This window comes from Colletotrichum costaricense, assembly GCF_030867565.1.
Source record: "Colletotrichum costaricense strain IMI 309622 chromosome Unknown Scaffold_24.1, whole genome shotgun sequence".
In the NCBI taxonomy this organism is placed as follows: Eukaryota; Fungi; Ascomycota; class Sordariomycetes; order Glomerellales; family Glomerellaceae; genus Colletotrichum; species Colletotrichum costaricense.
The window spans coordinates 284,599-309,347 of NW_026848253.1; the positions used below are offsets into that span (position 1 = coordinate 284,599).

Consider the following 24,749-nt stretch of genomic DNA (forward strand, 5'->3'; position numbering starts at 1 on the left):
GCAGGGGTAGGGCGCTTCGATTCGGTTGACGAGGGTAAACGAGTGCTCGACGAATTGATGATTTGGCACGAAGCAGACGAGGATCGTTTCGAGGGATGCGCGAGCAAGAAACCCTTTGGTCGGGACGGGCAGAGGTTGAGGTCGAGTATTAACAGAGTCGGTTCGGTCGACGGGGACAGGAAAGAATAGCGACGAGACGGACGGTGAGGGGGGCCGGCGTAATTGACAAAAGGCGCGCAATGTGTAGGAGCAGAGCCTCGACAAGCTTGGAGCTTTTGCGCCGAGACCTTTGGTCTTTGGTCTTTGGATGCGGTGACAGTTCGTCGAGGGGCGAGGTGTGAGGAAGAGCTGGAGGTCGCGAGGAACGAATTAGCTGGTTGTGAAGGGGCGGACGCAGTGACCAGATCCCAACGACGCAGATCGAATTTCAGCTCCCTCCCAGGCGGATGGTGGAAAGTGACTGCTTGGGACCTCGACGAAGTACTTGGGGTACTTGCGATGATGTAACTGGCTCCAAATTCGAGGGCTACAGGGCAGTTGACAGCACTTCAATCAGCCCAAGGCGGACAGTCTCTAGGGGACCCCGCGGGCCACAGCGGCTGTGGCTCACCCGCCGGCTCTGGGCACGGAAAGTGTCCGTTGGTCACCACAGCTGAGGAACCTCGGAATGTGTACATCTCGCCCGGTACCTCTACCTGTCCCTCTTGAGGCGGCTGCTTCTTGTAACCTGAAGACTGGAAACCAACCCCGGCGTACCCTTTATCCGCTGATACCACCCGTTAACAATCAAACCGTAAAATGATGTCAGCTGCCGGAACAGCTCAATTTCAGTTGGTAACTTCCTCTCTTCTTGAAATCACAATCTTGCTTCCGCTGAGTGGATGGAGGGCTCTCCGGCCTTGCTGCTCTCCTCGCTTCGAACTCCACTCCCATGACGACAATCTGGGGGAAAATGGGGTAGCCAGCTTCCGTCTGTGAAAAGAATACGGTACAGGCTCGCAAGAACACATGACCACATTGAGAATATTGGTATCCGGGAACTCATGATATCTCATCTCGCACTCACAGTGATAGAACAGGTATAGCCACATCCCATCGGCACAGTTCAGCCAGGATCTCGTGTTGCTGCAATTCTCACCCAGGTTGCCAAACACTGTTCAACACCGCCAATCCTGCCTGGGCAAACTATCCCAAGCGACTACCGCCAATCCCGAGACCCAAATCCGGCAGTGCCTCCATTTTCTCCCCTCATCCATCTCGGCGGCGTCCGGGTCACATCAGCGCGAGTTTGCCGAGAAACCCTCCCTTCGGCACCCCGACCCTCCGGATCCTCCCTATCAACACCCAACTACCTGCCTTAGTGTTCGGAGATCACCCCGCCCTCCTCCAGCTTTCCCCGCATTGCATCACGGAACGTTCTATTTGCTGTGTTGACGTTTAGCAAGCAAATAACAAGCAGCTCGCTATCGCAAAGCAACCTGAGGTGTGTACTACCTAGGTACATGGGTGATCAAAATAGGCAGCTGGGTTTGGGTAGTAGCTATTCGGTTTTCTCAGATTACTTTATACAATACTCCGTATGCCTTTAGCCAATGGTTTGGTAACCCTTACCTAAAGTCACAGGATATGTTGCCTACCTTCCGCTTCAATGTCTTTCTGTGGATGATTTCAACCACTTGCGTTTCCACACCTTTTACAAACTTCAAAACCCCCAACAGGCAGAGACGGCAGGCTATATTTTTACAAAATGCTTCAATAACGCAGGAATTGCTTCAGCAACCATAAACACGTGGACTGCTTCACTAGGCGTTGCTCTAGAGGGAAATTTCCCTGACCAACGTATGTCCAAAACAGATCAGGGTCATGGCCGAATTATCACCAAATCAAGACCCAGTCAACTCTGAGCTCAATTGTGTCAAAGAGCTTCAAATTAAGCCATCAGGCCACATCTGGAGGCTGCTGTAAAAAACCTACATGTCAATTTCTAACTACTAGGGGGTAATGCTTTCAAAAGACCGCCTCGCCAATAATTTCGCGCCGTTTCGCGTTCGTTTCCGTAACGTATGTCCCGCCGATATCGAGTCTGGATAGGTATGTCTGGTGACTCGGATGCTGCCAACATCGGACAGCCCGGGGTGTCGTGTGCTGAACTCGAAGAAGCCGGACCGGTCGCATCGAGACTAAATATCTCCCAGAAGGTGAGGACACTTTACAGATCCAGGATTCAGATGGTGTGAGAGAGAGAGGAGAACCGGGTGAGAAATCAGAAAAACTTTTGGCACAGCCGCGCACAACCCGACAAGAGAAAATTGCCAGGTATACTTATCACTCCGCAGCAACGTCCAGGTCGTCATGGGCAGGGGGAGGGCTGTCCAGTGCTGTTGTCGAGTGTTAGCTTACTATGCAGCCCAACGCACACCTAGTCGCCGGTTTACGTACCCTTTCTATCGTCACCGTTGGTACCGTTCTCACGGGGTTCCCGGTCTTCGCGGTCTTCCTTGGCGTCTCGATCACTTCTGACCAGTCAGGATCACTAGTTCAAATTCGGCATTTCTGAGGGGCCCTTGGCCCAGGGGGGGTTCTTTGGGAGAGTTCTTGAAAGATCTAGGAGAGTCAACACACCGTCGGTCAGGGCTGCGGGAACGGTCGCGGGTGTCGCGTCTGTCGCCACGGTCATAGTCGCGGTCGCGGTCCCGGCGGTCGTCCTTTCTGGGAGAGTAGTCGCGGGTGCTGCGACGAGGAGAAGGCGAGCGGCCACGACGGGGAGAGGAGCGGCGAGGAGCGCGCTCACGGTCACGACCAGAGTCGAAGCGCCATGAGGCGGAAGGAGGGGTGCGAGCCCACTGTAGCGTATCAGCAAACGTCCCTCAAAGCTGCGTCTCGTATCGCCTTACCTCAATCTTCAGGATGTCGTCGCGACCGATGCGCTTGTTGTGCATCTCATGATAAGCATCGTCAGCATCGCGACGGTCCTCGTACTCGACAAAGGCAAACCTGGCATGGTGTCAGTCTTTATTCGGATCTGTGCGAATACGCGAGAGGAGAGTGAACCCACAGTCTGCTGGATGCCGAGCGAGGAGCAGGGATGTCGCATCGGACAAGGTGTCCATAGCTATATTCGAGTCAGAACGTCAGCACGTATATACATACATGAGGTTGTCCGTTTGATCCGATATAGACCAAACGTCGGCCGTCGTCGGCGCAGCAAAAGGAAGCTGTATTGTGTTCGGTGCGCCACGGAGCGTTGGCAGGCCACAGCGGCGCGGACAACGGGCGGTGGGTTGGGAGGAGGCAGCCCAAGCGAACGAGGACAGGACGTATCGACGGGGGAACGGAGGGCGAGAACGAGGACGGAAACGTAGGACGGGCGAGGGAGGCATCTTTGGGTTGATGCATGAGGCTGGGAGCAGCGAATGCGAGAGCGGGAGGACGGGCGGAGGACGAATACGGAGGCGTGGGCGGGGAGCAGCGAGGGAAGGAGAGATGATCGGAAATCTCGGAAGGCTCTCGCGTGCCGGGAGGAAAACAGGACGGACGGAGGCATCGACGTGGGAGTTTCTGATATTCAGTTGACATACCGTTCGAATTCGTAGGCGAGGTCTCGGGCGCGAGTGCCGTGGCTGAAGCCAGTCACGTACAAGGTGGTGCCACCGCGCGACATGATGTTGGTGATGCTGACTTTTTGGCTGAAAGAAAGTGAAAGAAATGTGAGGGTAGAGAAGAGAGAAGTGTGTGTCTCGCGATGGAGATTGAAACGAAGAACGGGGTTCTGATGGAGCAGAGCCTCGCGATGGGGGAGAAGGTGGAAGAAGATGCGCGTTGGTGGTTTGGTGATGAGAGTGGTCGGAGGAGGAGGAGGAGAGGAAGTGAGAGGTCGCTCGGATCGGCCCTGGCGCATCAAAAAGATTTTGGCGTACGGAGTACGGAGTGCCTGACGGAAACGAGCTTGGAGGTACGTACCGGTGGAGCAGGGCCACCTCAAAACGACGTGGAAGGACGTCAGTTGCTCTGTTGGCACCGCGCTCGGAGCTGGAAAAGCTTACGTAAAGTAGTCCGCATCAAGTGTTTGGCGGGCGTTTTGTACGGAGCAGTCACCGCTGGGGCCTCCTGCCTCCCATTCATTGCTCCAGGTACCTTAGTCAGTGACAGTCTGTCGCTGTGTTGCTCCTTCCAGAAGGCCAGGTGAGGTCGAAACGCGATGTGCTGGCAGGTGCCTCCCGCCCACTGCGACACTGTTTCAGCAAGCACCCACAGCACCTCAGAAGCAATGGAAGGTAAGGGACGAAGTACCTACCTTGCTTAAGCTAACCAGAAACAGAGAGGTCAGGTACACCCGGCCCCTTCGGGTGCGAGTGATGTCATTGCACACCAGGACAGGAAATCTATTTTGCAAACATTCCAAGGTGACCAAGGTGACCCAACACGCTCACCGTAAATTGCCGAAGCTCCTGCCTACCACCAAAGGTTTATAGCAGTCCGAGAATTAAACATAACAAAACATCTACAGAGTACATCGATGTTTACCATCCTCCGGCCAAAAACACTAGAAAACGCACCGTCGGGGCAACTCGGCCTGTGCCCGGATGCGAGTGTGTTTCTGTCTCTCCGCTTCCGGCCACACGATGCGACAGCTTCTCGTTAGAGAACTGCCAATGAGAAGACAGAGTACATACCACTTTCCACTTGAGATCATGGACAACGTGTATATGCCTTCTCCTCGGATGCGACATGCCCTTCAAGGAGACACTTCTCCCAGCTGCTCACTCACTCTTTACTACTCAACTATTCCACCTGCACAAATACGTCAAAGGCCGAATAAGAAGACCGCGACTTCTTCTCCGGCATCTACCTAGCCAAACACGACAATCGAGGCAACAACCAGAGACATTCGGGGTAGACCAGTGTCTTACCTTGGCATACAATCATCTACCAGTGGTCTCCCCTTTTCACGTGTTATGCGATACTGTACGGAGTACGGGGATCCTATTCACCAGAACCCCCTTGATCGGGCTTATTATTCGTCAAACGAACAACTCATCAACTGGGGTCGCCTGTGCTCTGGATGGCGAGGACCACCATTTCATTCCGTCTTTTCCCACGCGCTGCATCTGTTATCTTATTTTTATACTTTACCTGACTTCGTCGGAGTCCACATGCACCACCCACATGATGTCGCCTCCTACTGTAGGTTCCCGGCTCCCCGTCCTGGGGCGGGATAAGCGGGATTGATAGACTACCTATAGCTCCCCAACGGAAACCTCGCAATCTTCGGGCTTGTTTCTTCCTCATCGTACCATCCGTGAGCCGCAAAGCTGTGGTGTCACGTCGGCAATGACTGCAAGGAAACTCACCGGGGACCTCGGCCGACCTTGAGCCTCCTGCCAACGCCTTTGTCCTACAATCTCAGATCATCTCTGTCTCTCTCGCATCCGTGTCAGCCATGGAGTAGTAGCTCGGCAGAAGCGTCTACGATCCGCCACGACTGACATTCGAGTCCGGTAGGCCCGTAGAATCCATCACTTGGCGGGGAGCTGGTCTTATATCATTGCCCGCCAATTCGTCTCAGTTCTTTACTCGTCTTCGTGTTTCATCCTTTCTCAGTTTACTACCATCTGTTGTGCTTGCTTGGCACCCATTTTCCATCAAGCCGCTTTTGGGGAAACAGTTCGTACTCTCGTACTCGCGCCGAGTCATTATTAAACCTCCTCTGTACCCGTATCGTCCAACACTCGGACTCGCATCCCAGTCGCGCGAGTCGACTGGCTTCCGGGTTCTTGGGTCCTCGGCTGTGTCGTTACATCGACTTTGGACCGTGACGCCGTCAACTCATATACACAATCATCTCTCATATTTTCATCTTGAAATTTCCAGCAAAGAATTGACGGTTGTCGCCAACTTTTGCCAATTCATTTGAGTTTGAGCTTCTGCTTGATACTCTCCAGACGACATCGCCTTGAAGCGCATCACCGCACGGCGCTTATTTCGTCTCAAGTGAGCCAGATTCTTTGCATGATCTGGCAGTAGTATCCTCTGGGATACCGACCGTGCAAAGACGCACACCAAAGAACGGCCAAATGACAACCTCATTGGCCGCGTCCCGGGAGCCCCGTTCACTCCGGGATGCATTACGGGCTACGGGCCGGGCAGCATCGGCGACGCCTTCCGAGAGCCCAAGCGAAGAGGATTACGATGACCCGAAGTTGTCAGCGAGGCCGCGCAAAGGACGAGCACCGGTTCGTCCCGGCGCGTCACCTCTCAAGAACTCTTCAAACCGTGAGAGGAAGCTCTCACTAGACGGATCGACGCTATCAGAAACCTCGAGCATCGACGATGAGCCCCTCCGCGATGGATCCGGTCGTCTCAAGACATACGTGTTGTCTCCGGATGACCGTGAGTTGCGGGATGTTCTCAAACGGGGTCTAGAGAGGGTAGGTCGCTCACGCAAACCATGTAATGACCAACTAACACAATGACAGGAAAAAGACCCAAGGAGACCACGCCGAGCCGGCAAGTTCAGCGACCTCGTCTTCACACGGCAATTTTCCACGTTTGACCGGCAAAACGTAAACACGGCCAACAGCCCCTTTCACGGCTTCTATACGCTCTTTTGGCTGGCCGTCGCGCTGTTCGTCACCAGGATCGCCGCTACAAACTGGCGGGCGACGGGGAACCCCTTGGGCACAAACGAGATTATGAAGACCATGTTCCGCCGCGACGTCGTCGTGCTCCTTGCCTCCGACGGCGTCCTGTGCGCCATCACGGGCGTCAGCTGGGTATTGCAGCGGTTGGTCTTTGCCGGCTACATTGACTGGGACAGGTCAGGCTGGATTATCCAGAACGTAAGTCAACACCAGACCTTGAAAGCAGACAGGATTCTCACAGTCCACCAGATCTGGCAGTCGGCCTTCATCGGCGGCGTCATAGGCCTTACGCTGATCCGCGACTGGCCCTGGACGCACACCGTCTTCTTCGTCCTGCACGGCATCGTCATGCTCATGAAGCAGCACTCGTACGCCTTCTACAACGGCTACCTCTCGTCCGCCTACAAGAAGCGCAAGTACCTCCTCTCCAAGCTCAAGAAGCTGGAGCACGTCGCGCCCACCGAGTTCCCCTCCTCCACCACCCCCTCGGCCTCGACCGTCTCCGTCTCCCACCTCGCCAACCCGCCCTCCGCGGCCGAGATGCACGGGCGAAGGCAGTCCATCGCCCAGGCGCAGGCGCAGGCTCAGTCCCATTCGCATGCAAAGGATGGCGGCGGCGACGAGCAGCACCAGCTGACGGATCTGGACCGCATCGCCCGTGCCATCGAGTCCGGACAGCCCCTCGACGCAGACCAGGTCCGGGTCTTTGAGCGCATCATCCGGTGGGAGATTGACGGCATCACGGACGAGCTCCGGGGTCAGGCGACGAGCGTTGTCCGGGCGTACCCCAATAACCTCTCGCTCGCGAACCACTACGAGTACATTGTCCTCCCGACGGTCGTGTACGAGCTCGCGTACCCGCGTTCCGAGTCGATTGACTGGTACTACGTTGCCGAGAAGACGGCGGCCACGTTTGGCATCATTCTCGTCATGATTATGGTGTCACAGGCTTTTATCTGTAAGTCCTCGTGTCTTTTTGAACACTTCGGTGTTCTCTCATCATGCTGTCGACTCCGTTACTAACACGCCCGCCAGACCCCGTAGTCATGCAAACCATTGCCATGAAGGAGGCGGGCATGCCTCTGGCCGAGCGCTTCCGCTACTTCCCCTGGATGCTCAGTGATCTCATCTTCCCCTTTATGATGGAGTACATGGTGAGTCAAGACCATGTCCCCCACAACGTTCCCCCCTTAGAGACGAGAACTAACGACAAACGCAAGATGGCATGGTACCTCATCTGGGAAACCGTCCTCAACACCCTCGCGGAACTCACCTACTTTGCCGACAGAAGCTTCTACGACGCGTGGTGGAACAGCGGTCCGTCTGCCCTCCCCCCTTTGCTCGAAACTCCTAAACTTACTGACGTGACAACAGTCTCATGGGATCAATTCGCCCGCGACTGGAACCGGTAAGCATCACCGTCTACCCCATCCAAAAGACAACACAAAGACGAATGAACGCTAACGCAACCCAACAGCCCCGTCCACAACTTCCTCCTCCGACACGTCTACCACAGCTCAATCTCCTCCATGAAAGTAAACCGCCACACGGCGACCCTCATCACCTTCTTCCTCTCCGCCTGCGTCCACGAGCTCGTCATGTGGTGTCTGTTCAAGAAGCTGAGGGGCTACCTCCTGTTCTTGCAAATGTGTCAACTACCGGTACGTCGCAAGTCCCAATTCGGGCCCTCGATATGTTTCCCTATTTTCCACATCGTTGCCAGTTACTTGATCATGCTTACGTATCTTGAAATGACAAAATGACATGGGTGCTGACTGTGTATAGCTTGTCCAACTAAGCCGGACGAGGTGGATGAGGGATCGCAAGGTGCTGGGGAACGTCATCTTTTGGTTTGGCATTTTTACGGGGCCGAGTCTGCTGTGTAGTCTGTACCTTATACTGTGATGTTACGTGTAAACAAGTTGCCGCGAGGCTGGTGATCTGTACAATGACAAACCATTACCTTGAAGTTCAAATTGGAGTGCGTCTGAAACGATTGCACGTATACACGGATGGTCACTGTTTGATGATCAAGGAAGCCAAACCTTACCGCGTATACGGCGTAGGAATACATGCACAAGACATGAGAAGTCACATTTGGCCCAATTCTACAAAAGTCTGTGGTATTCGTAATGGATTCATTCAACTAAAAACAAACAATCAAAGCCTCGCCGCAGTTTTGGCCTTTTTCTATCCTCATAGACAAGAAACATCGAGCGTGGGAGAAAGAGAGAGAAAGAGAGAACAAGTTTCGTTCGTCAAGACGCATCGTTTCACAGTCCCTGCTTCTCTGCCGTGGCCATGAGAGAACCGATAAAGGTGGTCACCAGGCGACTGCGAATCTGGCAAATGTCCTCAGGCACCAGCCAAATGGTGGCGCCCATCTTTCTCGCAATGGAAATGCTGAGCTTGGCGTTGAGGTAGGCGTCGTCGTCCGTGTGGCCGGGGGTGACGAGGTCGTAGTCGACGTAGCTGCTCTTCATACCGCTGAGCACGTCCAGCAAAAACACACCGGTGCCGATGGAGGGATCCTTGAAGGATCGGATGGCAGATGACTTGCCGCCCTTGCGAGACATGTCATTGGCCCATTTAACCATCTCCGAGTCCGTGATCTCCTTCTTGCCAAGACGCTGCGCCAGTGTTGACAGAGTGACGGTAATGTCTCTGCGCATCAATTGCCACACCAAGCCAAGAGTCAAGGTCCGTTGACCGTCGGTGATGTCTGCACCCTGGACGCCCACAAGCGAGAAACGGTTCTGCTTGCCGAGCTCGATCGCGTAGTTTGTGTTCTCAACCGCCTTGAACCGCAACATCTCTCCGCCGTGCGCCGGTGGCTTGTTCACATGACGCCAGTTGACGGATCCCTTGATAACCTTGTCGTACGCCTGCAGAAGCACCGTGCCGTCGCGCAAATCGTCAAAGAAGGATTGCACAGCAGGCTGCACATCCAAACTGTTGAGCCACAGAGTAAATACGCGGGCTTCTCTCTCTCCTTCGGCATCAAAGTCTTCAACCTCGAGCTTCTCCTCCTCGGTGATGGGGTCGAGCGCGGGGTGGGTGTTGAACAGGTTGGCAACGAAAGCCAAGTTCAGCTTGGGGTTACCAGCGACCAGAGATGACGGGGTAAGGAACTTGCGGCAGCCCATGTTGTCGGCGGTTTGCAGAATTTCCTCGGCGCGCTGATGAAGGTCTCGTGTTTGAAGAGGGGCTCTCGTCGCGCCATATTCGGAGCCGATCTGTGCCAAGAGTACAGTGTAGTTCTCGCCGTCCTTAATATCACTAGAGAAGTTGTTCACCCTGCGCAAGTTAGCATGCTTCTAGCATTGATTTCATGGCTCAGTGTTTACCGTCTGTTCCAGCCAGCGGCCTTGAGGTGGTAGTTGAACCATCTGAGAAGAATCTGTTCGGGGGGAAGTCTCAGGAACTGCTCGAGGGTCTCGTCGTCCTCCAACAAGCGGTAGAGCTCGGGGTGCAGCTTAATGTCAATCTTGCTCAAAAGACCGCGGCGGATGATTTGCCAAATCAGACCGAGAATCAAGTGCTCTCTGCCCTCAATGATATCACCACTGCCAATGTTGACAACGGACAGACCGATACCCTTGGACGACTCAATGACGATGTTGTTGTTCTCCGTCATCTGGAAAGCGTTGAGCTGCTTCTTGTTCTTGGGTCGGTTCAGAACACGCTCGTCAATGGTGTCGGCGACACTGTCGTTGATGAGCTTGGCCAAGACCAAACCATCCTTGCACTCGTCAAACATTTCAAAGGTGTCAGTAGGGAAGGGAAGACGGCTTCCAATATCTGCGTCACCGGCCAAGACGGCGTTGATGTGACGGGTGAACTCGGTGCGCTCATCTTCGTTGATGGTATGGGTGACGTTGGCATTGGAGCCCTGGACGTGAATCTTGCCGATGCTCGACTTTGAAGAGTGACCCATGCCTCCGGTTGCTTGCGCGACAATGGATGCGCCGGTACCACCACCGGGACCGGTCGACATGCGTTTCTGAGCAGGAGAGGACTCGCGGAGCTTCGCAATGAGCTGTAGGTGTGTTGTTAGCATTACTTGGAGGGCGATGGATAGCAGGATTCCATTCAAACATACGGCAACATAGTCCTCGAGCTCGACTCTGCGGGAGGAGTCAAGGTCGACCTCCTTCAGAGCCTGTCGTACGACATCGTAGGGTTGGCGCTCGCTCTGCTGGGTGGCCTTGATGGCAGTGGCCTCGTCAACGTAGCCCTTTTCGTCAATGTCGAGCTTGCGGAATGCGTCGCTGAGACCAAAGATTTCGTTTTGCGGGAATTGAGGATACTTCCTGTGGGTGAATGCTTGGTTAGTGACGGCAGACGAGACGTAGAGGTTAGAGCAAAGCAGAGCCCCTGAGCAATGCTGGCGGGAGTGAATCACTCGCAGCGGTGCGGGGCAGGGAATGCGATTGAGTGTGTGCGCACCTCTGAAGCTTGAGAACGTTCATGGTTGTGGTCGTCTCTGGGCGTGTCGCGGGAAAGGAGACGAACGATTGAGGGAGACGGCAGGTTGAGGGTAGCGAGGCCGCTGGTGAGGCTGGTGGACGGTGGAGAGAAGAGGATGACGGGAGTCTCTCTGGGTAATGCGCTCGGCGCGGAGGAGCAGGTTGGAAGCACTTGACTTGATCAGGGACCAAGCGGGAGTGGCAGATGCGCAGGAAGCTCCGGAACGCACGGACGTTGACGGAGGTTGGTCCTTTGTATCCGTAGGCGCAGTACCTCTAGGTCCTGCTATCTAAATTCCTTGGTGTGTAGGGTATTCGAGGTGTTGGATTTGGCTTGAGCAGTCGTAGTTTGTTTATGTTGTCGGTGTTGTATTTCGAGAAAAAAGTGTATGTAACAAACAAGTTGAATAAACCAGAGGGAGGAGGGTGATGATGTCGATGGTCAACCGGGGCTAAGCAAGGTTGTACTTGTTGGTACCCAGGTCAAGAAATCAAGCAGGTTAAAGGCCCAGGAGAGGGTTGTTCAGGTAATGGAAGTAGGCACAAGGTAAGCAGGTACTGTAAGTATGGTACCCGTACGACCAAGGTATAGGTACTGTGCAAGGTAAAATAGGTAGTATGTAAGGTAAGGTATGCTCGCAATGGGGGCTGGCTGTGCAAAATGCTGTGCTGCGTTATGCCGTGACGAGGTACGAAATGCGCGTGTTAAGGCGGAAAGGTGACTTTGTGAGCGTGTGAGGTACTTCGAAGAGGGGGGAAGAGGGGGCAATGGGGGCCGGATGGAATGTGCGAGACTTACGTAGGTAGGTACCTTTTTTCTCCCAGTTCGATGGCGGGGGCGGGGAGGGGCCATTGATGTAATTGTACAGCCATCGCCTCGATTACCTAAGACACCTCTTGCTCTCGACTTTGGCTGCCTTACATTGTGATGCGACACTTGACTCTGCCTCTACCTTACCTTACGGAGTACACTAAGTACCCAACGCGACGCTGGTGAAGCGAAGCAATGTTCAGCACGTGGTCTAGCAGAGCCTGGACTACTGCCTTGCCGTACCCGTGGACATTGCCAAACCTCATCTTCTAAGAGTGAGGCAAGCCGCTCAAGCAGAGTGATGGACCCATAGGTACCCAATAGCCCAAACTGGGGCGAGAGGTACATCCTAATTCCTCAGTGCTCACATCTGAAGCAAGCTGAGGTAAGGTACCTCGACCTGCCACCCAAATCAATGCGAGAAACGCGGTACCTCCCTTGCTTTAGCACCTGAAGGTAGGTGAGTAACCGCAGGAAGCCTGTTTGGATTCGGACAAGTCGGGTACCCGTGAGACCTAGTGTACTCTACCCTTCCGCGTATCCAAGCAGACGCCCGAGGTACCCGACGACCAACGGCCACCAGCCACAACGGCTTGCGTAAGGCAAGCTCGCTCTCGTTTCGCCTACGACTACTTGTGTAAGCCAGCGTACGACAATCTCAGGCTGCCGTTTGCCATATTTGCCTCATTCCCGATTCATGATACCTACTTGCCGCTACACTACGTGAGATGAAGTCTAGCCAAGACGTCGAGTCATCACCGGGAGAATCGACGACGACGTGCACGCGTGGCTCGCCAGGCACCACAACACATGTTCTGCACGTCCACGACGCTCTCGGCTCTCCATCACGGGGACGGACGCGGAAACGAGACCTCCAGACCTGGCTGTCCGCGAGAGTCTTCCGGACCGCCGGGACCCATCAGCTTTTTTTCTTCTTTCTCTTTGACGTGGTTCGCCTCATATGGTTTCCCCTGCATGATACTTATGTAAAGCAGCCTGGAAGGTCTCATGAGGCATAAAGGGCTATTGCAGTAATACCCAAGATCTCGAAATAACCTCGCCCTGCGCAAGGCCCGATGATCGACCTCCCGCTCTGTTTATGCTGCTGCCCACTTGCACAGTTCAAGCAACTAGACGCCCCCTTACTCTCTAGCCCATGAATGCCTAAGCGCCCAAAGTGTTCTCCAGACCTGCCCAGCCTTGAAATAGATTGCCAACCCTCAATCTGCCCGTAGGCCGCTCTAGGCAATTTTCTGGAACGACTAGGTTCAGGGAAGTTTGACCAAGATGTGCATCATGATCCCGGCACATTACTGGTAAAGCACTGGTTAAAAGATGCACTGTGTTGCCCATAGCAAACTCCTGACCAAGTACAGTGCTTCCCTAATCTGAGCACAGTCCCCGCACCGAATCCCCCCCACCTCGAATTTTCTGATCCTCCGTGGCGATACCCTCATCGCGATCAAAAGAATCTCACCTCAACTTCGTCGTTATCTCCTCCACCACTCTTAGAGCACCCGTCTGTGGCTTGGACGCTCTAATATCACAGAACCGGATTATCACCTCTCTGCTCCTCACCCCCGCCATCCACATTCGCCATGGCAGCCGTATGCAAAGCCTGCGAGGACCCCCTCATCATCACAATCGACCCAGACAGCGAAGACGAAGACAACCAAACCGGCGACGAGCCCCAGAACGTCCCCGATGATCTCGAGCTCCCCTGCGGCTGCCACTTTCACTGGTACATCCCTCCGCCTCACCCGCTTTGCTCACCCCTCTCATCCCATTCGAACACCAGCTAACAAAACCAGGCAATGCCTCCTAGACCAATCCGAACAAACAGCCCTCTCCCTAACCTGCCCCTCCTGCACAACCTACCTCCCAACCCAAACACCCACAGGCGAACCCGCAATCCTAACCCGCTACGTAAACGAAGGCGGCCTCCAAGACAGCCTCGACATCCTCCCCACCATCACCGAAGAAGCCTACCTCGCCTCCAACCCAGAAGCCCGCCCCGCCCGCGCATACCACCTCATGTGCTCGGAGGGCGACGTCGAAGGCATCGTCACCCTCCTCCAGGACGCAAACGAGGAACTCGCAGGCGACGTCGCCGCGCTCGGCCAGCTGATCCGCTACCAGGACCCTCTCGCTGGAGGGAAGAGCGCGCTACACGTCGCGGTGGAAAAGGCGCAGGAGGAGGTGGTCTGGTTGCTTCTGTGGATCGCGTCGCGGTTGCCGACGGACGTGTTCCCCGCTGCGGCGCGGCAGGCGGCTGAAGGGCTGCAGATTGTGAGGTTGACCAACGATGTGGGCGAGGACATTCGCGCGCTCAAGGCCGAGAACGGGTCGACGGCCGAGGATGTGGCCAAGGGGCTGCCTGCTCGTTGGGGTGCCTTGGTTGATGCCGGTGTTCTGCGTGCCTAAGTTATGTTGAGAGATGAGAAGTAAACAAAAAGATACCCAGCCTATTGTGGAAGAATTGTACAATGCAACGAGACACTCATACGTGACGAGACATCTTACTTTTTAACGTGAAATACCATTGTATTGATCAGGTCGCCCATCCTAAACGTCTAGTCTAAGTTATGGCACGTCTACTTTCGGTCTGCTCGGCTTCTATTAGAGAGAAGTTGTGAAAGAATAAAGTGGCTGACATCCTCGTCAGACCAGTAACTCATGTGCGACGCAATCGTGTTCATGGGGTTGAAGTCGAGAACGCTCCTATCGCGTGTTAGTATATAGACTCAAGCAAGACTCAAATCAGTTGCTCACTCTTGAATGCTGTAATCGACGCGCCCGTTGCGGTTCAGGGCCCGGACTTTCATCTCCTCCCGCCGCAGCTTCTGCGCCTTACGCTCTGCCTCGAGCCAGTCCGCGGCGCCGCCGTCGTCGTCCGTCTTGGCCAGTGCCACCCGCTTCTCCTGGAACTTGGAATACAACGTCTCGAGCTCGTCGTCAATCAGCGTCATCTCATTCCCGCTGATGCTGGTGCGGCCCATCATCGACTTGGAGTCCGCCAGCTGCTTCTTTCTTTCATTCGTCTTTTCCCCAAGCTTCGACGCATCCGAAATCACACCGCTGTCTGCAATGTTCGTGCCCGCTCCTGAAACCTGCTGTGGTGAGTTGGCCGAGTTCATCTTGGCCACATCCTCGTTGCTGAGACCGAGGCTGCGATTCAGAATGTTGCTTGCTATGCCTGCACTCAAGCTGGACCATAGCCCACTGACACTCTGGCCAACTTTCATACCGATGCCCGAGAGGCCTTGTTGCGCCACGTTGCCAAAGATGCCCTTCTTGGTGTACGGCAAGACTTGGGGCTTCAAGGTGGACATTGCAGGCGAAATCAGGGGCTCGAGACGGTAGCTGATTGGATCTGACGGATGAAAGACGTTGAAGAGCTGCGAAACCTTTGGAGACGAGACTGAATAGGGCAGACCGGTGATCGCGGAAACACGATGCGTAGGAGAAGCCGGATTCGCGGCGAGGAACGGGTCGTCCATCAAATCCGGGTTCAAGGGGCTTTCTGATGGCCGGGAGTTGGGCAGATGGCGAGCCGCGATTGTCCTAGTTGTGTTAGTCAACTCAAGCTCAGCAAGGAAATTGCAGCAACGTACCGTCCCTTGAGCATCTGGAACAACCCCACCGGAGACCCAAGGCAATAGAAATCTTCCACGTCAAACTCAAATCGCAGCTCATTGGCTTCTCGATCACGATGGGCCTCCATCTTTTCTTGTGCCGGCCAGAATCGGAGGGGATTCCGAGGGGTTTCCAACGTCTTTTGCTTCTCCTTTTGCCGGCACAAGATATCAAACATGATGGCCGAGCCGAGGGAATGGCCAACAACATGGACTTTGCCCTTGAACTCTGGGTTCCGTTCCATGAACAATTTGAAGATGCGGTTCGACTCCTTTAGCACAATCTCCGAGATCTGTTCTCGGTATGCACTCTGGTATAAGAGAACATCTAGCGCAAGGTCGGAAATCAAGGACCTGGCAAACGCCACGCCTTCGATGGTGATGTCCTCTAGGGAGGGGTCTTCTGAATGATTAGTCGTGTCCACTAAACTTCAGGCCGGTCACTTACATTCGTCCTCATCTTGGGCACCGTCACCAATATCTTGTTCCTTTTTCTTTTCCCGTCTCTTGGGGAAATCAAGCAGGTGTCTCCAGCACACCGGCAAAACCTGCACACGGCAGTTTCGAGGGCCATCTTCCAGCTCCGAGTTGAGTGCTCTCAAGTCAGCAGAGCTGGAATACACTGATTTGATGTTCTTGCGCAAAATGTTGACATCGTGGACGAAATTCACGCTCTCCATGCTGTGCAAGTTAGTCTCTCAAGTAGACAATATGCCCAATCTTTAGTCTTACCGTATGCCGAGGAGCTGACCGATACCATGAGTGACTAATACCAAATGCTCGATTTCTCGCCCTTGGGTCTCGCCAAGCTGGCCGTTGTAGTCGTTTTCGATCTCCTTTTCCTCTCTTTTCCGAATCTCCTCTTCCTGTTCCTCCTGATTGCGCTCAGCCCCTTCCATCAGCGAAGAGATCTGCCGTTGGAGGGAATTTTCCCTGTCATCTTCCTCCTCCAGCAGGGAAATCTCGTCGGTTGACTGCGACGGTCTGGAAGATGGTGGCGCAGACCTCCTCTTGAGCAGTTTCTGCTGCTTCTCATCCAGCTGCGGGGTTGCTGTAGGGTCGGTTGGCGTCGCCGGCTGTTTTTGTTGTTTCTTATTCTTTGCCACGTCAGAGTAGCCCCTGACCAGTTTGACACCACTCATGTAACCACCGCCCGAGAATCTTTCATACATGGTTGATGTCACCCACGAGAGCATGCTGTCTGAGGTCAGCCACGCGGTGCCTGCATCTTGATATGTTGCGATGTTATTCATCCAGGCGCCAAACAAGCGGTGCGAAGAGGGCTGATGTTGGTTCTGCGGCCCCGGCGATTTTAGACTCCCGTCAGTCGTAGGAGTTGTAGCTGCTGCGGCCTTGAGATTCTCGACGGACGCTTTGGGCGTTACATCCTTGGCTTTGGGGTCCTTGTTCTTCGGGTCGTTGCGAACTCGCGGCTTGGGATATGTCCAGGGCTTGACCTTGAGATACCCCTCCTCCAGCTGTGAAGCTAGGTTCTCCTCACATGGCCGCAAAGACGAACCCTCGTCGTAGAACCAGGTGCCGCGACGCACTTCATACACAGGACCCAGCCAGTAGACCGGGCCCAGCTCCCGGTTTTCGATATCGACATCAAAGAGGTAGTCCTCGTTCACGGGAACGCGCGTTTTGGGGGTCTGGGTACCCTCGGGGCTGGTCTCCACGCTGCTGTGCGCGCCCTCATCGTCGGTATTCTGGCGACCACGTTTGGAGCCGGACGAAACGTTGCGCAACGATCGTTCTCCTCTTCGCTTCTCTGAATCCTCCAACAAACGCTGGTACGCCGTCTCGATTGCACGAGAATCTAGCTTGGAAAATGGCAGAAACTTCTTTGGCTGGGTCGGGGGCTTGGCATCTTCGGCAGGCTTCGCTTTGTCTCGGAGGAATTGTGGTTTGCGCTTGGGAACCTGGGCAGCATCGAGTTAGTCTGAAAGTGGGCAAGTTTTGTGCTGACGATGGGGATCTCACATCAGTTGCGTGGTACCAAAGGACGTTCAGTGGAGGGCAGTCGGAGGGGTAGGTCTTGATGCTCTGGCCGTATAAGTGGGTGATGCTGTGATCGCCAGGACGGGATGTCGGGACGGGCACGGGCTGTGGAGGAGGATCCTTGGGCGTCGGTGTTGAACTCCGGCTGCCGGCCCAAGGGTTGATGGAGTCGACAGCGGATGAGAGGTAGGACTTTTCTGGTTTGCGGTCAGCGCCGCCGGGAGCCATGATCTGCGAGTGGGCCGAGTGCCATTCGGCGGAGGTGTGACGGGATGCCCAGGAGCGGCGAGAGGTTGCGGTGATGTAGCTGTTGATATATGTGCCGGAGAGGTTCGGCGGTCTGCAGTGTCGTCCCCAAGCCTGTCTGGAGCGAAGAATCGCGGGCGCCAACGTGACAGAGGCAGCAGCAGACGGGCACTTATCAGTGCGAGTGCGTCACCGGAGTCCTCTTGGGGGGGAGGACGTGACCGACTGTCGGGGAGAGCAGTGACCGGTTTGGAGGGCAGTTTCGGGGGGAGCTTGGAGCTGGTTGGGCGGGAACCAGGAATGCTGGTTTCAGACTGGAGCAGTGGTGCAGGGTTAAGGCGGCGACAGTGAGGTGAGAGAGATCGAACGAAAGTCAAGAGAGAGAGAGAGAGCAAGGTTGGGGGGTTGACGGAATCTTGTATGTATTTAGGTAAAGCTGGGCGAAGGAGGAAGATGGAAGAGCTCAGGAAGAATGAGTTTCCAACAAGTCGCGGGGCTTTGGCTGCTTGGCACTACTATCAAAGGGGACAACGTGTACTTGCACTTTTGGCGGTATTTGCTCTTACGGTAAGTACCTTTTCTGAGGCAGGTAGGTATCTGTGAGGTAAGGTGTCCAGTCGGTAATGGAGGCTTACATGAGAGTGGACAGTTCTGGATCAAAGGGAAATACGCGGTAAAGGAACACGAGGTCGCCTACCCATCTGCAGGTGCTTCCCCAGGCACAGGATCCGTAGTGAACAGAGTATTCGTATCTTTGTATCCGGACTCCGTATGGGCTATGATGGAGGTGGATGAATGAAGGGCGCAGACGGCCCCAGTCAGCTGCACTTGGACATGGGGAGCTCCAGCTTTCAGGGACCCCATGACGCAGTTTGCAGTCCCGTGTAAATGGAACAACGGTGGAATGCAAGCCGAAGGGCCGCCTTCCGAAGTACCTTACAGTGACACTGCACTAACGGTCGGGTATAGAGGTCTGGAGGTGCTCTTGATGCTTACCTCATCTCCCGTCAGAAGCGAGCCAGCTGCACCTCACTCACTGCAGACTTGAAGACTCACCAACCACTGTGCCGCTTATCCGTACATAAGGTATACCTCATACCTAGGTGCCTAGGTACTTGTACTTGCACCGAAAGACTCACACCGACAGCTGCGATGCCTCCAGGTACTTGAATTTCTGCTTCTGGTCTTGATGCTCTAGTTCGGTCACATTTCGGAACAGGTAATAATGCTTTGGCAATTTCAAAGGCTGGTCAATTATGGCATGGAAATAAATCTCAGACTCGTCTAAGTAAATCACAGGGCATGCAATAGGAATTCTGCCTTACCTAAGCTTGCTAAGGCAGTTTCCTACGCGTCCTAAGGTAAGGTAGGGACGAAGAATTGGGAATCTCCACTATCAACTAGCACTGAGCAACAGATACGTACCCGTAAGTCGTCGCGCATGGCAGTGGGCGGGGCGAGCTGTGTTTTTCGATGGTGGGGTACGACCTGCATGCCGTCCCTCATTCCCACGCTAAGCCGTCGCCTTATCCAGTTGTCCCGCCGTGCCTCCATCTTCACAAAATTTCCAGCGAGGCCGACTCCAATTCAGCCATCCCGACGACGACTTGGACCTTTCCACGCCTCCGTACCGATCCCCAATGCACAACACACCGTAGCATTTTGTCGCACCGAACCTCCCGTCGTCCGTATTTACCCTATTACTGACTTCGGATCTCGATCATGACCTTGCGCCGAATGCGAAAATCCACCACCATCGATTTCCTCCCGTAGACTTCGACCTCGCCCTTCCGGGTTGACTCACCCGCCACTGCCGCCGCCGCTTTCTCCCAACCGAACCAAACGAGCGCGCTCCACGAGCAATTGCAATGGCGACCACCACCACCGTGACTCCGGTCAAGTCGCAGCTTGTCGATAAGCTGCCCAAGCGATTCAGAGGCATCAAGTTTGGCATCCAGTCAGTCTCCCACACACCCAGCTCATGCCATAAACCGAAGCGCTAACTCTGTCCGCTTGCTCCCAGGTCCAACCAAGATATCGCGAACCAAGCCGTCCTCGAAGTTTCCGATCGCCTCCTGTACGACATCGAAAAGAACAGAGCCCCGTATCAGCATGGTCCTCTTGACCCCCGTCTTGTAAGCGACTCCCAACGATTCATCTATGAGACGATCTAATGTGTTGGCCGACAGGGTACCTCAAGCAAGACAGGCAAATGTTCAACATGTGAGGAATCGCTGCAAAACTGCACAGGCCATTTCGGTCATGTCAGACTTCCTCTACCGGCCTTTCACATTGGCTACCTGCGCTTCGTCATGATGATATTGCAGGACATCTGCAAGGTGAGCATTCCCAGTTTCCCTCGTAATGACTGCCGCTGACAGTATCTAGGACTGCGGCAAAGTCCTACTCACAGAGAGCGAGAAGAGATCGTTCCTCAAGGAGTTGAGGCGACCCTTGCTCGACAATCTGCGACGGACGCAGATTTGCAAACGAATCAACGAGCAATGCAGAAAGGTCAAGAACTGCATGTACTGCGGTTCCGTCCAAGGCCAGATTAGGAAAGTTGGTGTTCTCAAGCTCGCCCACGACAAGTTCGTCACGTACAACAAATCCACTTCGGCCAAGAAGATCCCTCCCGAGAGCAAGATCAAGTTCGACGAGTCCTTCGCCGAGGCCAGAAAGAACAATGGCGAGCTGGACAAGCACTTGCGCAAGGCCATGGAGGATATGAATCCTCTGAGGGTTCTCAACCTTTTCAAAATGATCAGCCCCACCGACTGCGAGCTTCTTGGCCTGGACCCCGCCGAGGGCCGTCCTGAAATGTTTATCTGGCAGTTCCTTCCTGCGCCTCCTGTGTGCATTCGACCATCAGTAGCCCAGGACAACGCGAGTAACGAGGACGATATCACAACAAAGCTGGCAGACATTGTCTGGGTTAGCGGCATGATTCGCTCGGCACTACAAAAGGGCTCGCCAGTTCAGACCATTATGGAACAGTGGGAGTATCTCCAGCTCCAAGTTGCCATGTACGTCAACAGTGACGTGCCAGGTCTGCAACAGCCGGGATTTGGCAAAGCCGTGAGAGGTTTCTGCCAGCGGTTAAAGGGAAAGCAGGGTCGATTCCGTGGCAATTTGTCCGGAAAGCGTGTCGACTTCTCCGGACGAACCGTCATTTCTCCCGATCCCAACCTTGGCATCGACCAGGTTGCTGTTCCCCAGCTCGTCGCCAAGAACTTGACCTACCCGGAGCGAGTGTCAGACTACAACATTAAGAAGTTGAAGGAGTGCGTTCGCAACGGCCCCAGCATCTGGCCTGGCGCTCAGCAGGTCATCAAGAACGATGAGGGAGGCTACAAAATCTCCTTGAAGTTTGGTAACCGGAACCAGGTCGCCCAGGATCTCAAAATCGGCGATGTCGTCGAACGCCATCTGGAAGACAACGACATTGTTCTTTTTAACCGTCAACCGTCTCTGCACAAGCTCAGTATCATGAGTCATTTGGTGAAAGTGCGACCGTGGAGGACGTTCCGCCTCAACGAGTGTGTATGCGGCCCCTACAACGCCGATTTTGATGGTGACGAGATGAATCTTCACGTACCGCAGACAGAGGAAGCTCGCGCCGAGGCCATCAACCTCATGGGTGTGAAACACAACCTGGCGACGCCCAAGAACGGAGAGCCTGTCATTGCGGCTACGCAAGATTTCATTACCGCCGCTTATCTTCTGAGCAGCAAGGACAACTTCTTCGACCGCAAGACGTTCACGTACATCTGCATGCACATGATGGACGGCAAGGTCCACCTCGACTTGCCCCCTCCTGCCATTCTAAAGCCCAAGGCTTTGTGGACCGGCAAGCAAGTCTTCAGCATGATGATGCGACCCAACAAAGACAGTCCTGTCAAGATTAACCTTGACGCTAAGTGCAGAGAATACAAGGCGAGAGCTGGACAGTGCCCCGATATGGATCCCAATGACGGATGGTTGGTGATTCGCAACTCCGAAGTCATGTGCGGTGTCATGGACAAGTCGACGGTCGGATCAGGAAAGAAAGATTCAGTGTTTTATGTTATCCTGAGAGATTTTGGTCCCGATGCGGCCGTGGTTACGATGAACCGACTTGCCAAGTTGTGCGCAAGACATCTCACAAATCGAGGCTTCTCCATCGGTATTGGTGATGTCTTCCCCACCGAGAAACTGCTCGAGAGGAAGAGCACGCTTGTCAAGGGTGCAAGCATAGAGGTCGATGTCCTCATTGACAAGTACAAGAAGAACAAGCTCGAAAAGGCGACGGGTTGCAGCATGGAGGAGACGCTAGAGAACTCCATTTCGGGTCTTCTCAGTAAGGTCAGAACGCAGGCTGGTTCTCACTGTATCGAGACTCTCAGCAAGAACAACGCCCCGCTGGTCATGGCCAAGTCTGGATCCAAGGGTTCAGAAATTAACGTGGCCCAGATGGTTGCCCTAGTTGGACAGCAGATTATTGGTGGCAAGCGTGTTGCCGATGGTTTCCAGGACAGAACGCTTCCTCACTTCCACAAGAACGCGCCTCAGCCGCCGTCCAAGGGATTCGTCGAGAACAGTTTCTACTCTGGGCTTCTGCCCACCGAATTCATCTTCCACGCCATGTCTGGTCGTGAAGGCCTGGTCGATACCGCTGTCAAGACGGCCGAGACCGGTTACATGTCACGCAGACTGATGAAGTCTCTGGAAGATTTGTCAACGCAGTACGACGACACTGTGCGGACATCTGGCGGCGGTATTGTTCAGTTCCAGTTCGGTGCCGACAAACTGGACCCCGTCGACATGGAGGCCACTGCGAAGCCTGTCAACTTTGACCGAACCTTCTCTCACGCTGAGAACCTTACCTGGGACAATGACGAGGCTGCCTTGCTGCCCAACGAGATGGTCAAACTCTGCGACAACTTGCTTGCTCGAGAACGCGCGCGCTATCCCAGAAAGTCGCTGTTGGGTGATCTGACTCTTGATTACGACAACGAGGAAGAAAAGTACACAGACGAGCACGAAGGCGCCAGAGACTTCTTGCGATCACTAGAGTCTTACATTACCGGACGTGCCAACAAGCTTGCTCGTGTGATGGAGCTCACCGGCCTGACAGCCAACGCTGACAGCATGGATGTTGACATTGATGAGGATGAGGTCAAGGCCAAGAAGGCTTTTGCCGACAAGGTCGCCAAGATGTCCGAGACGACATTGCGACTCTTCATCAAGCTGTGTTTGGAAAAGTACAAAAAGGCGCACGTCGAGCCCGGACATGCCGTCGGAGCTGTTGGTGCGCAGTCTATTGGTGAGCCCGGTACGCAGATGACTCTGAAGACTTTCCATTTTGCTGGTGTCGCTGGTATGAGTATCACCCAGGGTGTACCCCGTATCAAGGAAATTATCAACGCCTCCAAGACTATCAGTACCCCCGTCATCACCTGCCCTTTGATGCAGAACAGGGAGATGACAGCCGCGAAGATTGTCAAGGCGCGTATCGAAAAGACGTATGTTGAGGACATCCTGAGCTACATTGAGGACGAATGGTTCGCCGAGTCGGGATGCGTCGTTCTCAAGGTCGACATGGATGCTTTGTCCGACATGCAACTAGGCATTACCCTGGGCGATGTGGCCGAGGCTATTTGCAAGCACAAGAAGATGAAGGTGTCGAGGTCCGATATGCACATTGGCGCCGGGAGAATCGAGATCCGCGTTCGCCTCGACGAGTCGGCGGCTTCCAAGCGGTCTGTCAAGGCCAAGCCCGTGGATGAGCTTGGCGATCTCTTGGTGCGAGCCAACTACCTCCGCCGAACGATCCCGACCGTGGCCATCTCTGGTTACCCCGAGGCCACTCGTGCCATCATCCAATCGTCCGAGGACGAAACTCACACTGTTTTGGTCGAAGGTTATGGGCTTCTCGCTTGCATGAACACAGAGGGTGTCGAGGGACGAAAGGTCAAGTCCAACAACATTATGGAGTGCAGAGACGTCTTGGGTATCGAGGCCGCAAGAAGCACAATTGCCTTTGAAATTGGCGAGGTCATGGGTGACATGGGTATCGATCCGCGTCACATGCAGCTGCTTGCTGATGTCATGACCTACAAGGGCGAGGTCCTCGGTATCACACGATTCGGACTGTCCAAGATGAGAGACAGTGTTCTCCAGCTGGCCTCGTTCGAGAAGACGCCAGACCATTTGTTCGAGGCGGCTGCCGGTATGAAGACGGATCAGATTGAGGGCGTGAGTGAGTGTATCATCATGGGCCAGACCATGAGTGTAGGAACCGGCGCGTTCCACGTAGTGCGCCGCCTCGCCATGGAGAGGGGAGATGTTGGGCAGCGCAAGACTATTTTCGAGGATGCATGGGCTGCGCAGACGGCGCTCAAGCGCAAGTCTAGGCGGACTGTTTAAAAAAAGGGGATTACGGAGTTTTCAGAGTATTCATGTGGAGAGGCATGGCATTCATTCAACCAGGGATTGTACATTTCTGTATACGGTTTCACAGAGTAGTACTCGCTGTCTTCAGACAGAGTCTAGTATCAGACGGAACGAAGACATGAAAGATCAAGGCGTATGGCCTATGCAGTGACGCTAATACGCTGTCTAGAGATGTGTTAGAGTAATCTGCTCTCATCGGTCCTCCTAGATCTAGGTATTCAACAACACCGAATGAAGCGGATAATAACGACGGTTAAAGGCCGCCATGTAGTCCACACCACCGGGCCGATGCCGGACGCCGTGGGGTTTTGTTTATCCCCAGAGCCATCAGCAACGTCACATTTGGCTCCCAACCTTGCGCCTCCGCCGCCTCGGACTGGGTTTTCATTTGTTTCCCCCCCTCTGAGATGTTCATCTGACGAGACTGATATAAGATTAGCGCAACGAGATTGCGGGGTGCAATTGACAGACTCTCCACCAACGCGGGGATGATGGAGGTGAATTGCGGAGC

The 24,749-nt window shown here is 54.4% G+C and overlaps 6 protein-coding genes across 6 annotated transcripts; 3 read left to right on the plus strand and 3 right to left on the minus strand.

The window, feature by feature from the left end:
* Positions 1 to 2,325: 2,325 nt before the first annotated feature.
* On the minus strand, positions 2,326 to 3,898 carry CCOS01_15494 (uncharacterized protein; the record flags this gene model as incomplete). The annotated part of the gene is made up of 6 exons (XM_060463633.1): positions 2,326 to 2,378; positions 2,440 to 2,513; positions 2,623 to 2,843; positions 2,895 to 2,994; positions 3,056 to 3,112; positions 3,579 to 3,898. 6 exons carry the CDS (start codon positions 3,896 to 3,898, stop codon positions 2,326 to 2,328), a joined length of 825 nt encoding a protein of 274 aa, XP_060305777.1.
* A 2,176-nt stretch (positions 3,899 to 6,074) lies between these two features.
* CCOS01_15495 (MBOAT family protein) lies at positions 6,075 to 8,546 on the plus strand (the record flags this gene model as incomplete). The annotated part of the gene is made up of 8 exons (XM_060463634.1): positions 6,075 to 6,428; positions 6,477 to 6,839; positions 6,891 to 7,599; positions 7,677 to 7,795; positions 7,862 to 7,958; positions 8,016 to 8,049; positions 8,119 to 8,302; positions 8,427 to 8,546. 8 exons carry the CDS (start codon positions 6,075 to 6,077, stop codon positions 8,544 to 8,546), a joined length of 1,980 nt encoding a protein of 659 aa, XP_060305778.1.
* Positions 8,547 to 8,914: 368 nt separating this feature from the next.
* Positions 8,915 to 11,113, minus strand: CCOS01_15496 (uncharacterized protein; the record flags this gene model as incomplete). Its single annotated transcript, XM_060463635.1, has 4 exons — positions 8,915 to 9,938; positions 9,989 to 10,680; positions 10,744 to 10,954; positions 11,091 to 11,113. The coding sequence occupies 4 exons, from the start codon at positions 11,111 to 11,113 to the stop codon at positions 8,915 to 8,917; spliced, it is 1,950 nt and encodes a 649-aa protein (XP_060305779.1).
* Positions 11,114 to 13,519: 2,406 nt separating this feature from the next.
* CCOS01_15497 (uncharacterized protein) lies at positions 13,520 to 14,345 on the plus strand (the record flags this gene model as incomplete). The annotated part of the gene is made up of 2 exons (XM_060463636.1): positions 13,520 to 13,662; positions 13,733 to 14,345. The coding sequence occupies 2 exons, from the start codon at positions 13,520 to 13,522 to the stop codon at positions 14,343 to 14,345; spliced, it is 756 nt and encodes a 251-aa protein (XP_060305780.1).
* Positions 14,346 to 14,515: 170 nt separating this feature from the next.
* On the minus strand, positions 14,516 to 17,974 carry CCOS01_15498 (DDHD domain-containing protein; the record flags this gene model as incomplete). The annotated part of the gene is made up of 6 exons (XM_060463637.1): positions 14,516 to 14,642; positions 14,694 to 15,485; positions 15,536 to 15,956; positions 16,005 to 16,237; positions 16,289 to 17,478; positions 17,540 to 17,974. Coding segments are annotated over 6 exons (3,198 nt in total), but the record flags the coding sequence as incomplete, so codon positions are not given.
* Positions 17,975 to 19,671: 1,697 nt separating this feature from the next.
* CCOS01_15499 (RNA polymerase Rpb1) lies at positions 19,672 to 24,211 on the plus strand (the record flags this gene model as incomplete). Its single annotated transcript, XM_060463638.1, has 4 exons — positions 19,672 to 19,760; positions 19,827 to 19,938; positions 19,993 to 20,142; positions 20,192 to 24,211. The coding sequence occupies 4 exons, from the start codon at positions 19,672 to 19,674 to the stop codon at positions 24,209 to 24,211; spliced, it is 4,371 nt and encodes a 1,456-aa protein (XP_060305782.1).
* Positions 24,212 to 24,749: the final 538 nt, after the last annotated feature.